The sequence below is a fragment of the Silurus meridionalis genome, chromosome 3 (assembly GCF_014805685.1).
Source record: "Silurus meridionalis isolate SWU-2019-XX chromosome 3, ASM1480568v1, whole genome shotgun sequence".
In the NCBI taxonomy this organism is placed as follows: Eukaryota; Metazoa; Chordata; class Actinopteri; order Siluriformes; family Siluridae; genus Silurus; species Silurus meridionalis.
Genome location: NC_060886.1, coordinates 19,174,957 through 19,190,908, shown reverse-complemented (window position 1 = coordinate 19,190,908; position 15,952 = coordinate 19,174,957). Strand labels below are relative to the sequence as shown.

The 15,952-nt window shown below is 36.9% G+C and overlaps 1 protein-coding gene across 1 annotated transcript in view; it reads left to right on the top strand.

Moving 5' to 3' along the window:
• Positions 1–15,952, top strand: part of LOC124383062 (disintegrin and metalloproteinase domain-containing protein 23) — a 32,023-nt gene that overhangs the window by 2,708 nt on the left and 13,363 nt on the right. Inside the window, exons 4-11 of the mRNA XM_046845432.1 lie at positions 6,285–6,348; positions 8,209–8,291; positions 8,412–8,469; positions 9,365–9,437; positions 10,936–10,991; positions 13,138–13,203; positions 14,760–14,828; positions 15,658–15,824. Of these exons, the coding sequence (XP_046701388.1) occupies positions 6,285–6,348; positions 8,209–8,291; positions 8,412–8,469; positions 9,365–9,437; positions 10,936–10,991; positions 13,138–13,203; positions 14,760–14,828; positions 15,658–15,824 (636 nt within the window). The remainder of the gene's footprint in view (positions 1–6,284; positions 6,349–8,208; positions 8,292–8,411; positions 8,470–9,364; positions 9,438–10,935; positions 10,992–13,137; positions 13,204–14,759; positions 14,829–15,657; positions 15,825–15,952) is intronic.

Here is a 15,952-nt window from a genome sequence, read left to right as displayed (position 1 = left end):
TTCAAAAGAGAAAATTTAAACATATAAAGGAACTTGCAAATGTTTAAATTGGACTAGATGCATTGATTTAGCGATACGGTGATTCAGACATATATAGTGGTGTAAATTGTGGGTATTTGTTTTAATGGTTGGTGTATAATATTGCAGAAAAAGGACAGCGCAGTCCTTTCCCACTTTTAGAATCCTATCCATATTACAGCCTTCGAGTCGATGCACTTAGTATGTGACATCAAATGTAAAATCACTGCCGCTGTGGCTGTGCAGCAGCAATGATCTGATCTAAATATAGAAATCTCTCTGCATGCAGCCAGTGACTCCTGCTCCTATAGTGCTGCTCTGGCCTCCTCCTCTCACTGCACCTGTGCTGCACAATTCTGCTTAGTCGTCCACATCGCGCCGCAGCCGAAAACTAAATTTACTTTGCGCTCAGACGCTTCCGGCCTCTCCTCTGCAGAGGAACAGAGGGACTTACAGATCTGTCAATTGGAGCATGTGTAATTGGGTCTTTGCTGATTCTTGTCCAGTCAATGGGGAGATTTATGTAAGGTTAGAGGTGTGTTTGGGTTGTGAAATTGAAAAAGACGAGTTTTGAATTGGCAAATGATCCATTAATGCAGTTTGTTTATGCACGTTTGTTGTAGGAAATAATACAGAATTGAATAAAGACAACTATAATTGTGCACATACTGTCCCATTTAAGTTATTTTAAACCATTTAAGAGAACACAGACAAACAGCATTGTCTCAGTTAGTCCTTCTGTTTATCTTTTTTTACACTTTCTCACCTGCAGCCTGCCACATAAACAATTTCACAACACCCTCTCCCAAACTTTTAATCCGATCTGTATTGTCCAACACATTCTATATTTGGATACCTATATTTAAAGCTTGGAGTGTGTGAGGTCTCTCTCTCTCTCTCTCTCTCTCTCTCTCTCTCTCTCTCTCTCTCACACACACACACACACACACACACACACACACACACACACACACACACACACATATAAATAAGCGAAGAATGCATTTTAGGTGATGAAACTGTTTGTGCCCTGAAAACATTTACACAAGGTTGAAGAAAAATGTATCTGGGCCGAAAAGAGCAAATTAAAAGAATGTTCTATTTTGTGTGTGCGTGCATGTGTGCGTGTGTGTGTGTGTGTGTGTGTGTTCGCTGAGTCAGACTCAGAAGCCTGTGAGGAAGTGTTAGAGGACATAAGAGCTGAAGGTGAATCCAGCACCCAGCAGTCTAATATTTCCATCATTGCTGTGTACCAGGCATAGATTGTTCATTCCCAGCAGTTCTAGTACAAATGAAGGATTCCTATCATTTTAAACATTTTAGTGCTGTTGCTGTAAACTAACACTTTTCCACTAGATGTTCTGGATCAGTCATTGTAACATCGTCGCAAATGAGTTTAAGAATGTTAGAATGCCATCAGTGTGAATGTGAATTTTTTACGTCATGTGAACATCAATAATGAGTACTGGGAAGACAGAATGAACATAGACCCTGACATATGGCATTATCATATATATATTCTATTATATATTCTACTGGAGAAATGGAGTCTTACGTAGGGCTGCAACTAAAAATTATTTTGATAATTGATTAATTATTATTTAGAAATTTCCCCACTGTGGGACGAATAAAGGTTTATCTTATCTTATCTTATCTTATTTTATTGATTAATTGGATATAGTAAAATATTTATATATTTTTTAATTCTATGTTTTGCTTATTATAACTACATAAAACCCTAATTCATGGTATTTATGTATAAAAGTGTACATAAAAAATGCAAAAGCCATATATTAGGATCAATTATCTTTAATGTAGACATTTTAAAGCTTATAGTGGCTGCTTGTTGAGGAGTGCATTGGGGATTTCTCCTTCAACAAATTCATTAATGCTGGTTGTTTTTGTAAAAAAAAAAAAAGAAAACAGCAGTTAAGTATGTAAGGTGAAACTATTTTGAAAATTAACATTTGTAGGTTTTTTTTTTTAATTATAATTGCAGATGGCAAGTTAACAACATGCTTTGAAAAATATATATAAAATATAATACAACATTGTTTTGACAATTTAAAAAGAAATACACAGACATTTTGCTCGGTTGTGAACATATAAGCATCTAGAATATATAATTAATTTAATTTTGTATAAATTTTGTACAAATGCTATAAAGAATGGAACAGAGAAACACAGGCGATGCTAACAGGTCTGATTAAAAAGAAAGGAAAAAATATACATTGTTGTACAAATGCATAATCATTTGCTGAAATCCACAGCAGTAAATAAAAATGTAATCATTTACTGCTGCTGTTATTAGATTTAGTGTTTGCACAGTTTTAATTGAATCCATCACTATGTCTTGAGTGAGCTGATTGCGCAACCTGATGCTCGCGAGTCACGACAGAACAGATCCAGAAGTTACAAGCAAACAGTTTACACAATAGCACTTCATTAAACTACACCATTTTCACATGATGAGGATTAAACAGTTTTTACTTACCGTGCTGAAGTTTTACCTTCATCCGTGATGCACACTTTTTCCTGCTGCCGGTTGACCTGTACTCTCTGCCATTTCAAAAAGGGGTTATCTTGCCATCACACTAAGCCACATCTTGTGCAGCCCAATTATTCGATGACGGCATTCGTTAAAATAAAAGTTAGCAGGTAGAACACTGACGAGGGTGGTGTAGAACCTGTGAATCCAACATACAGATGTCATTCTTTTTCTATAGACATGGAAGCTACGATAATTGTGTTATAAGGCAAGCAATTCTGATGATAATGAGGAGACAAATTACTTGTCCATCCTGTAATACTCTTGGGATTTGATGTTGATGCCAGTGTACAGAATGAATGGGAACCTTTAGTGGATGCACTGAAGTCTCAAATTAAAGACATGACATCAGTTGTTGCACCTGTTTCCTTGTCAACAGGAGACTTATTCAAAGCATTGCATTCATCCAGATACCAGTGGCCCAGTGAAAGGCCTTCCTAGGAAACAGTGTACTTCGTCTTTGCCAGACGTAAAAAGAGAAAGTCTGTAAATACTAAAGTTGGAAATGTAGGCACTTGGAAACATCTCATAAAGTGACGAGCGGCTGAAAAAGTGAAGTGGCAAGGCTTTCTAATGTAGTAACGGTGGCAGAGGTTGTTTTTGCTGTTTGTAGGCTCTATGGCCTCGAGCAAAAAGGGTTTGACTGACTTAATGGTAGCCTGCTTCTTCTGTATATATTTTTTTTCTCCAGGCAAAGTCTTCTGTAGTACAGATGCAGATAGACAGATGCAATTAGGTGTCCTGGTTTTATTAAAACAGTTGCAGCAGATGAGCCAAAATGTAAGGCGATAATTTGAAACCTAAGGCAGGCAAGTGGTCAGACAATTAGCAAAAAGGCATTAAGTAAGACCATCTCAGCAAATGTAAAACAAGTCTATGGTCAAACCTTAATCAAGACAGGCAGATGAAAAAGCTTGGAATAATCACAAACCCAGTGCTGAAGCCAGACTTTGCAGAGTTTGTTTGTTCCAATAGAAATCAGTAAAAGTTAATTGGGAATAGGAGTTTAACCGAAGTTTGTCGAAATGAAATCATATTTCATGGTTTTTGCTGTATTTGCATTTACAGCATTTTATCAGTAATAGTGGCACTGCAACACAGATTGCTAAAACAATATGTACCTTTAAATAAAAAGATTAGGGATGGTGCATTGGCATAAAAGTTGCGGATGTGATGCGTCGATTTAAAAAAGTGTGCAATGGATACAAGTTGCCATTTTTATTGTGATGCATCTTTTTAACATTTTCCGTCGGTAAAAACGATTTATTTACATATTATTAGTAGATGCGCTATACTTTTATTAGATTGAAAGTGATATCAATCAAAGTGATACCAATAATTTGTGACAAATATTTTATGTCAACTAATTTCTCCTGGTTAAACTTTTTCTCAGTGCGTTCTCTCAGCACCAGAGACCGAGGTGTGTCCCAAGCCTCATAGAATATAGATTAACATGGCAGAGGTAGAGCTGCATCTTCTTGGAGACATTACAGGAAAAGAATGTCTGGTTTTATTAGAATTTGTGCTTTTTTTTTTTTGCACTACAAAGGCCTGTTTGTTAAAGGGCCATGCGTTACAAAACAGAAGTCACTTGAGTACATTTATAGTTTGCTGTCTGTCTGAACCAAATAAATAAAAGTGATCTGTACCACATCAAACATCATATTGTTTTCCATTGCATCTTATTGAATGAAATCGCATCGTGTTGAATCAAATCCAAATTGGATCGTACTGTACCATAATAGGGGTGAATCGTATCACTTTTTATGTGTCTTTAATGTACCGTATTGTTGGCTAAGCATCGAGATGCAAATCGCATCAGCCTCAGTTATAGAAATGCACATCCCCAATAAACATAATTAGAATGTCACATTTATACAGGGAGTGCAGAATTATTAGGCAAGTTGTATTTTTGAGGATTAATTTTATTTGAGGATTTAATTTGAACAACAACCATGTTCTCAATGAACACAAAAAACTCATTAATATCAAAGCTGAATATTTTTGGAAGTAGTTTTTAGTTTTAGCTATTTTAGGGGGATATCTGTGTGTGCAGGTGACTATTACTGTGCATAATTATTAGGCAACTTAACAAAAAACAAATTCATACCCATTTCAATTATTTATTTTTACCAGTGAAACCAATATAACATCTCAACATTCACAAATATACATTTCTGACATTCAAAACCAAACAAAACAAATCAGTGACCAATATAGCCACCTTTCTTTGCAAGGACACTCAAAAGCCTGCCATCCATGGATTCTGTCAGTGTTTTGATCTGTTCACCATCAACATTGCGTGCAGCAGCAACCACAGCCTCCCAGACACTGTTCAGAGAGGTGTACTGTTTTCCTCCTTGTAAATCGCACATTTGATGATGGACCACAGGTTCTCAATGGGGTTCAGATCAGGTGAACAAGGAGGCCATATCATTAGATTTTCTTCTTTTATACCCTTTCTTGCCAGCCACGCTGTGGAGTACTTGGACGTGTGTGATGGAGCATTGTCCTGCATGAAAATCATGTTTTTCTTGAAGGATGCAGACTTCTTCCTGTACCACTGCTTGAAGAAGGTGTCTTCCAGAAACTGGCAGTAGGACTGGGAGTTCAGCTTGACTCCATCCTCAACCCGAAAAGGCCCCACAAGCTCATCTTTGATGATACCAGCCCAAACCAGTACTCCACCTCCACCTTGCTGGCGTCTGAGTCGGACTGGAGCTCTCTGCCCTTTACCAATCCAGCCACGGGCCCATCCATCTGGCCCATCAAGACTCACTCTCATTTCATCAGTCCATAAAACCTTAGAAAAATCAGTCTTGAGATATTTCTTGGCCCAGTCTTGACGTTTCAGCTTGTGTGTCTTGTTCAGTGGTGGTCGACTTTCTGCCTTTCTTACCTTGGCCATGTCTCTGAGTATTGCACACCTTGTGCTTTTGGGCACTCAGTGATGTTGCAGCTCTGAAATATGGCCAAACTGGTGGCAAGTGGCATCTTGGCAGCTGCAGCTTGACTTTTCTCAGTTCACGGGCAGTTATTTTGCGCCTTGGTTTTTCCACACGCTTCTTGCGACCCTGTCGACTATTTTGAATGAAACGCTTGATTGTTCGATGATCACGCTTCAGAAGCTTGGCTATTTTAAGACTGCTGCATCCCTCTGCAATATATCTCACTATTTTTGACTTTTCTGAGCCTGTCAAGTCCTTCTTTTGACCCATTTTGCCAAAGGAAAGGAAGTTGCCTAATAATTATGCACACCTGATATAGGGTGTTGATGTCATTAGACCACACCCCTTCTCATTACAGAGATGCACATCACCTAATATGCTTAATTGGTAGTAGGCTTTCCAGCCTATACAGCTTGGAGTAAGACAACATGCATAACGAGGATGATGTGGTCAAAATACTCATTTGCCTAATAATTCTGCACTCCCTGTAATTACTATGGGTTCAGTATAACTGTCCTTGACTTAAAAAGACTGCAGAAATTGAGGATTTATGCTGTTTTGTTTCTTGTTTTTTTGTTTTTTTTCTTTCTGAAAACTACAAATGCTTTAGTGTTAATGTGCATGAACAAGAAAGCCAGTATTGTCTAACTTCATTTCTACAGTATTGTCTTCTCAGAGATTCTCATATTGTGCTCTGGAATATGAATACTGAGTAGAGGAAACCCACTGCTGTAGGAAGTCATAATATTTGTTTTCTGTCTGTGTTACAGTGACCTACTATCCTCCGATTATGTGGAGATTCACTATGAGGAAGGAAAACCCATCATGTCGAAGGTAGTGGTTTATTCTTACAGCCTGCTGCTTTTACTCTAATGACCTTTTTATTGACTCATAATGTTATTTTTTTTGTTTTTATTCAGCAGAGGTTTTTGTGTTCATTCAAACAGTTTGTTGTTTAAAGTTGTAATACATGAGCTGCTCATTTTAGCATCAGTGATCATAAGCCTAATTTTGAAATCAATTCTGGAACAGAGATCAGAGAGTGGAAAAGGATGGGAATCAATAATAAGACAGACAAAGAATATGCAAATATATTAAAGAAATATATATATATATATATATATATATATATATATATATATATATATATATATATATATATATATATATATATATATATATATATATGTGTGTGTAAGAAATATATACATTTTTGGGACAATCAGCAGAGGCATTAGTGGTAAAATTCCAAATGAGTTTGATTAGAATTAACAAAAGTTTTACTCTCATGTCCAATCAAATGAACTTTTCTTATTCTGTTTAAAAAGGCCAGTTTTTACCACTGTCTCAGAAATTGGAAGATTCCATGCCAATTTGTTTTCTGTCTTGTTATACACTTTCAAGAATGCACGTTTATGGTGTAATAAGGACTAATAATCTGAATGATGAGAACAAATTGAGCATGTCTGCTGCTTAATTTAATCATTTACTAGACAGAAATTGTCTGAATGCAATTTTTTTTGTATGTGATTAAAGATCGTTGGTTTACATTTAGTACTCATCACAAATTATACAGTTATAAACATTCACAAAACCAGTGTCTATAAATTGTACGTTTTCAGAACAATACTGATAATACTGTACTGCTAAGACACTGTAAGTACTGCTATAGGTGGTAATACAAGCGTAAGTAATTCTTTGTGACCACAGCTAAGTAGCAGCCAAATGCAAGCAGAGAAAAAATGAGCTAAATTTACCTTTGAACAAAGTTTAAAACAGAGAGAGAAACTGAATAATAAAGAATGATAGAGCGAGACAGCATTGAGTAAGGCAAAATGATTAGTCACTGATTCAGCATTGCTGCAGCTCAGATCCCATGACCATTAGACATTACTCTGCAGGAATAATGCAGTGTGAGAAATCTGGCAGCGTGGGAGAGGAGTAACTGAGAGATTGAGTGGGAGAAAATGACTCAAAGATAAACACTGTTGTGAGAGTGTTACTGAGAGGTGAGAGAGAATTAGACTGTAATGTCAAATAAACATAGCAAATACTCATATTTATGGGCAGGATATATAACCTTGACTTAATATTCAGAGAATAATGACAGCATTGTACTGGCGATATTTAACTGACTTTTAGGTATCTATGTCTCAGAAGCAACTGTAACATGTATTATTGAAGAAATGCTTTAGTATAATCGTATTATGGAATATTGTAGAAGTTGGTTGGAAACTGCAGCCTTTTTTATTCACCTAATAAATTAGTTTTGTCCTTGTAACTACTCAAATATGCTACTTATTGTGAGAGCAATTATCATGAACACAATGATTTAATTACACTCATTTCAGTATTTTAACCATACATCTTATTTTGATTTCTTATTTTATTCTCAGTTTACTTGTTCTTGGCTCTACTTTGTTATTATGGCCTCTCTCGCAAATCTGATGACCTGGCGCATAAATCTAATCTACAGAACAGTAGTCCAGATGAAATAAAGCAGCTCTGCTTTCTACTTGTGACTTTTTAATCGCTTTTCTGTTTCCTGCTATTTTTACCCTGCTCAGGCATGATATGAACTACAGCTTGATTTCAAACACTGTTCTAGGCAATTTTTTGTCAAATTTATGATCTATGTAAGATTTTAAGGTGCCTGCAGTAAGATTGTGTGTGTGTGTGTGTGTTTGTTCTCAGGGTGGAGAGCACTGTTATTACCGTGGCCAGGTGAGAGGGAATGAAGCATCTAGTGTAGCACTATCAACCTGTGATGGCTTGCAGTGAGTATAAACACAACAATTAGTCTTTGTTAGAATCACACTTCATAAAAGCCACATCTAAAAAAAGTGTTTGTACTACTTCTCAGTGCTATTTTTCTTCTCTCTTTTTGCTGCTGCCAGTGGCATGTTTGATGATGGCATTCATGTGTATTTTATTGAGCCTTTGAAACACTTGATTGTAAGTATGTTTAAAAACCACTGACAATTCCAGGGAACTATTTAAGCATTTATTACTACTGCTGTTTTCATTACTGTAATAATCTTTACTAATGTTCTGTTTATAAGTTAACATTTACTTAACATTAATGCAATTACTAATTGTTTTTTTCCAGCTGCCTCTAATGAACAGCTGCTGCATTATTTACTAATGTATTCCATTTTATGTGATACGCAGAGTTTTATTGGTAATGAGACTGGTTCAATACGTAAGGATGAAAACTTTAGGGATGTGCTGTAACAGGAAGATAATCAATGTTGAGATGATTTGCAAAATGACAGATCTTCCACTATGTAGTTCAATATTTTTCTGTATCAATACATCCTGAAATGTTTTGTTCTTCTTATACCACAAAATAACTTTATCAAAACTTTAAACAGAGGTCTCTTTACCAGCCTCTTACTTTAATTTGCAAATAGTAAAGAGTTAATAATGCAGAGACCTTTGTCTTAAAGTCTCTCTCATGGCAGGAGACATCATGCCCATTACAAAGTTTTTGTAAAACTCGCCATATCAATGATATAAAATGTCTATATAAGTATATTGTTTTCTTAGTTACCAGAATGAATAATAGAAGGTTTCTAAAATCCGCTTATTATTAGTCTTAGATTATGTAGCATCTGCCAGATTCCAGTGAGCAGGTTGAGAAACAGCAGTATATTAGAGTGAGCCTATTATGAAAAACCTGTGATCATACTTACAACCACTACTGTTACAGTTGAGTTAACCAACACCAGTCAATATTAAGTATTTAAAATTGCTAAGGCGTAAATATTACTACTAAATTAAATAATGGTAGAATTTGTGTACATTAATATGTGCATCATGTGTACAAATTGCAATGTCTGGTCTTTAGGATGGAGCAGCTAGACCCCACAAACTGCACAGAATGCCCAGCTTTCTAAGCTCTCAAAAGCCCAAAGATGCAGGTATACTCAAACACTTTTTGGCCTACTGTTAGGATTCAGGTTCATTACAGCATATTCATCTATTGCAGATGGTAGATGCATCTTACGTACGTACAACTTAAATAGTTGTGTCCGAGCTCATTTTCGAATTTTTTCCTACAATGTTTTTTTTTTCTTTCGGCTTCTCCCATTAGGGGTCGCCACAGCGGATCATCCGTCTCTATACTACTCTGTCCTCTACATCTGCCTCTTTCAAACCAACTACCTGCATGTCTTCCTTCACTGCATGTCTCCCCTTCCCTCACTCCATAAACTTCCTCTTTGGGCTTCCTCTTTTCCTCCATCCTGGCAGCTCCATCCTCAGCATTCTCCTACCGATATACCCTATGTCCCTCCTCTGCATGTCCAAACAATCTCAATCTGGGAATTTTACCTTGTCTCCAAAACGTCCTGCATGTGTTATTCCTAGACTGTATTGCAGCAAAAAAGTGTTAGAAGAATGGCTGTCCCTGTTCCATTAGACACAGAGATAGAAATATGGTAATGAAGTAATTAGTTTCGAAGTACACTATATTGCCAAAAGTATTGGGTCACCTGGTCATAAATATCGTATGTGATATTTAAACATTGCATACCAAATTTAGTCCCAATTTGTTCTTATAATTCTCTCCACACTTCTGGGAAGCTGTTCCACTAGATTTTGGAGTACGCTTATAGATATTTGTATTCTGGCGTAGGGTGAGGAGAGCTGGGGTGCAGTCAGCATTTCAATTCATCCCAAAGGTGTTCAGTAGGGATAAGATCAGAGCTCTATAGCAGGATCTCAAGATCTTCCTCTCCAACGTATGTAAACCATATCTTCAAGGAGCTCACTTTGTGCACAGGGACATTGCCATGCTGGAACAGGTTTGGGTTTCCAAGTTCCAATTGAGTGTCTCCAGCTTTGTGTGAGCAGTTTAGAAAAAAACCACATATAGCAAGAAAGGTCAGGTGACCCAATACTTTTGGCAATATAGTGTTTGTGTATAAGAATACATCAATTAGACAAAAACCTACCTGCTCATAAACAGGTACAAATACAAATTCACATACCAAGGAGTAACAGATGTCAGTAGTAAGAACGTGTTTCTTTAGGTGTAGTCAAGTATTTACAGGGTTACACAAACAGCATATATAGAAGCACTGCATGTGCTGTATGAACCCTTGTGTGTAGTGTTCTTAGGATAGGCTATGACCAGTATAAAGCAGCTTTTGAAGTATTACGTATGTGTGTACAACATAAATGGGTAGGGCTTGTTGTTTTACATGTTACTTAGTTACTTATGTATGCACCCCTCATATGAGTCACTGAAATTGTGGAACATGGATGAGATAAAGAAAATACAAAAATTAAGAGCCACAAAGGAATATGTCATAAAGTGCATAGTGACAGGACAAAATAAAAAACACATGTTTGGGATTGTGTGTGTGTGTGTGTGTGTGTGTGTGTGTGTGTGTGTGTGTGTGTGTGTGTTTTTAGATACTGAGGACCAGCTGGATGACATGGCTTGGCTCCGGCGCAGGAAAAAGCGTGCTGTAAGTCTGGGGTGGGGCCTTCCCCGCACCATGAGATCATATAAATGCAGCAGAGCTGTAGTCAGCGGCACAGGGTGTGTGGTATTCCCCAAAATCTGTATTTATCATACAAACCGATTCCAAAAAAAGTTGGGACACTGAACAAATTGTGAATAAAAACAGAATGCAATGATGTGAAAGTTTCAAATTTCAATATTTTATACAGAATACAACATAGATGACATATCAAATGTTTAAACTGAGAAAATGTATCTTTTTAAGGGAAAAATAAGTTGATATTAAATTTCATGGCATCAACACATCTCAAAAAAGTTGGGACAATGCCATGTTTACCACTGTGTGACATCCCCTCTTCTTTTTATAACAGTCTGCAAATGTCTAGGGACTGAGGAGACAAGTTGCTCAAGTTTAGGAATAGGAATGTTGTCCCATTATTGTTTAAAACAGACTTCTAGTTGCTTAACTGTCTTTGGTCTTCTTTGTTGGCATCTTCCTCTTTATGATGTGCCAAATGTTTTCTATGGGTGAAAGATCTGGACTGCAGGCTGGTCATTTCAGTACCCAGATCCTTTTTCTACGCAGCCATGATGTTGAAATTGATGCAGTATGTGGTCTGGCATTGTCATGTTGGAAAATGCAAGGTCTTTCCTGAAAGAGATGATGTCTGGATGGGAGCACATGTTGTTCTAGAACTTGAACCTTTCAGCATTGATGGTGCCTTTCCAGATGTGTAAGCTGCCCATGTCACACGCACTCATGCAGCTCCATGCAGATATGGCTTTTCTTTTGACCTATAGAGTTTTAGCTGGCAACGGTGAGTGGCACAGTGGATTGTGTTCACCGACAATGTTTTCTGGAAGTATTCCTGAGCCCATGTTGTGATTTCCATTACAGTAGCATTTCTGTATGTGATGCAGTGCCGTCTAAGGGCCCGAAGATCCAGTAGGGTTTTCCGGCCTTGACCCTTACGCACAGAGATTGTTCCAGATTCTCTGAATCTTTGGATGATATTATGCACTGTAGATGATGATAACTTCAAACTCTTTGCAATTTTTCTCTGAGAAACTCCTTTCTGATATTGCTCCACTATTTTTTGCCGCAGCATTGGGGGAATTGATGATCCTCTGCCCTTCTTGACTTCTGAGAGACACTGCCACACTAAGAGGCTCTTTTTTATACCCAATCATGTTGCCAATTGACCTAATAAGTTACAAATTGGTCCTCCAGCTGTTCCTTATATGTACATTTAACTTTTCCGGCCTCTTATTGCTACCTGTCACAACTTTTTTGGAATGTGTAGCTCTCATGAAATCCAAAATGAACCAATGTTTGGCATGACATTTCAAAATGTCTCACTTTCCACATTTGATATTTTATCCATAATTTATTGTGAATAAAATATAAGTTTATGCGATTTGTAAATTATTGCATTCCTTTTTTATTCACAATTTGTACAGTCCCAACTTGGAATATTTGGAATCGGGTTTATATATTGAACAAAACAGTCAGTTACCAAATATCAGTTACCAAATATTGTAAAACTAATCTTTCTACAAAGCTCTGATGTGGTTTATGGATGAATACACAAACCTAAGATCTGATAAAACAATGCTCAGAAAGTCACTTAAACAGTGTTTCAGCTATTCTAATAAGCAAGCATGCTTGATTGGTAACTCCTTTCACCATGCTATGTGACTTAAGCAGTGGTACCCACAAAGCTGAATTGGAATTCAGGCAGGTTAAATGTATTATATAAATTGATCGAATTATAGAAGTATGTATCTAATAGTAGACTATGACTGCTAGGTTTGTTGTCTCATAGTTGCAGAGTCTATAAAACCTATGCAAGTAGGAAAAATAACATCAGTCTTGCCTGGTGTTTAAAGCTTTGGGAATTATTTTACCCAAATTCCTACAATACAGATTAAACAGAAATTCAGGAAAAATATGTGCAGACCATGCAAATGTATCATTTATTCATACTGCATACTAGACAAAAGATAAACAACAACTAATTGAGAGCACACATCCCTGGGGACTGCAGAAATATTTAATAACCACTTTAATGTTTTTTTTTCCACTCTTTAATAGTTTTGAAATGTGGCTCTTTTCTGGTTTCTATCATTATTTCTCTTTCTGTTTTCAGATGCCAAGGAATGTGTTTGAGGAGATGAAATATATCGAGCTCATGATTGTCAGTGACCACAATATGGTGTGTGTTTATGTCTGTGTTTTTGTGGGTGGATGGATGACTGTGTTTGTGTTTAGGTGAATTCAAGACTTGAGAGGTTGGATGTGTAAATAGTCACACATTGCATTTTACTCTCAAATGAAATATGATCCAGTTTATTGGATCATGCAGACATAGTTATTAGATGGGAATTTTTTTATTGGCTTGAGACGTTTGGTCTTTGGGTCTAGACACATGGGGTTTGTACATTGGTTGTGTAAGACACAGTGAAAGCAGTAGCCACAGGAGGGCGCTCATACCACTTTGTCATTTACATGTCACATTCAGGGAAGCATCCCATTTTACATCTCAGTAAAGGTAAGTAGGAGTAAGACAGAGTACATGTGTGTGAATGAGAGGGAGAGCAGTGGAGTGGTGCGGTTGCAGGGAGAAGAGGTGGTGAAAGTGGAGGAGTTTAGGTACCTGGGGTTAACAGTGCAAAGTAATGGAGAGTGTGTTAGAGAAGTGAATAAAAGAGTGCAGGCAGGGTGGAGTGGGTGGAGAAGAGTGATAGCAGGAGTGATTTGTGATAGAAGAGTATCTGCAAGAGTAAAAGGATAAGTTTCTAGGACTGTGGTGAGAATTAAAAATGAGTTTATTATTACTACAGTGCATGTAGGACGTTTTGGAGACAAGGTGAGGGAGGTAGTTGAGATGGTTTGGACATGTGCAGAGGAGGGACATGGGGTATATCGGTAGGAGAATGCTGAGGATGGAGCCACCAGGAAGCAGGAAAAGAGGAAGGCCAAAGAGGAGGTTTATGGATGTGGTGAGGGAAGACATGCAGGTAGTTGGTTTGAAAGAAGCAGATGTAGAGGACAGAATAGTATGGAGACTGATGATCTGCTGTGGCGACCCCTAATGGGAGCAGCCGAAAGAAGGAAGGAAGGAAGACTCCATTTTACCTCTCAATCTACATGACAGTAACATTTTCCCAACAGATGCTAATGGTTTGTTTATCTTAGGGAACCTTAAAAGGTTTTATGCATATCTCTTCAGCTGTTTTTCCAATCTGAGTGGGTTAATAAACTGTAAACATTTAACGTCTTAAAATAACCTTTTTATATTAGTTCAGGATTTAAGTTCAAGTGCAATCCATCCCAATGGTAGAAGCTTAAGAAATGAGCACTGTTCTTTGCAGTGCTTTTGCACCTCAGGGGAACTCTTAAAGTTTTAGCCTTTTAGTAACACTGCCAAAGAATCCTTAAATAATAACTGTCTCTAGAAGTGCATCTTTCAGTATTTATTAGCTGCCTTCTGTTGAGTTTATTATTTTTAAATTGTATTTTTCTTTACCTTTTTCCTTTTACATTGGTATGATATACTAAATGTGATTTTTATATTTTGTATAATTTCTCATAATTGCTCATATAATTTATCCAGATATTTGGCACTTTATTAAAGGAATACATTTACATAAAAGCCTATGTAAATACAGTTTATTATTCGTGCTGGTGTTGCTATGGTTGTTGCTGTTACTTGTGGATAGGTTTCTAATATTTTTTTTCCTTATTTTCTAACTGATATTATTGGTGCAGTTTAAAAGACAGAAGACCAAACAGCAGACACGCAACTTTGCAAAGTCTGTGGTCAATCTGGTAGATGGGGTAAGTTCCTTAGTACTTTATACTTAATAATTTTTTATTAATTGTTCAAATTCTATTATGCAGCATGCTGATAATAAAATTATAAGTACATACATAAATATTTAAATAGATACACTGTTTATTAGGAACACTATTATAATATAGTGTATGGCTTCCCTTTGCTCTTTAAACAGCCTCAATTCTTTATGGCATGGATTTCGCAAGATGTTGAAAACATTTCTTTAAGATTCTGGTCTATGTAGACATGATTGAGACATGCAATTCCTGCACATTTTAAGGTGCATTGTTATGTTGTGCATCTCCCTTCTGCCACATCTTAAGTGTTCTATCGAATTCAGATCCAGTGACTAGGAAGGTCACTGAAGAGCATTAAGCTCATTGTCATGTTCATGAATCCAGTTTGAGGTGACTTTTGCCTTGTGAGATGGTGAATTATAAGGATCGAAACAACCATCAGAGATTGTAAATTGTGGCCATGAATGGATGCACATGGTCAGCAACAATACTCATCTTGGTTGTGCCATTCAAGTGATGATTGTTTGGTATTGTAGATCATCTGTCCCATGGTTTGATGTTTAATATAATCTGAAATGTTTTTCTTCTCACATAGAGTGATTATCTGAGATCCTGTAGCTTTCCTGTCAACTCACTCCTGTCTGACCTTTCTCTGCTGACCTCTTTCATCAGCCAGCCTTTTTTTGCAGAACTGCTCCTTACTGAATGTGTATTTTATTTAATTTTTTTTATTGCACTGTTAACTAAACTCTAGAAAATGTGTTTGTAATACAGCAGTTAAACTAATGCACAAACCATTTTTTTCTGTCTGTAGGTCTTTACTGAACAACTGAACACACGTGTGGTACTGGTTGCTATGGAAATATGGACTGATAAGGACCGTATTCCAGTCAGTGTGATGCCACTGAACATGCTAAGAGACTTTGCCAAATATCGACAGCAGCACATAAGACAGCATGCAGATTCAGTGCACCTTCTCTCGTGAGTCTGCTTCTTTTCCTGCATATTTTTAATAAATAGGACTAGTCACACACTCAAATAGTTTCATGTTCAATTGAATGTCCAGGCTATTGAATTAAAATTCATATTGTAACATAGGTTTCGGAATT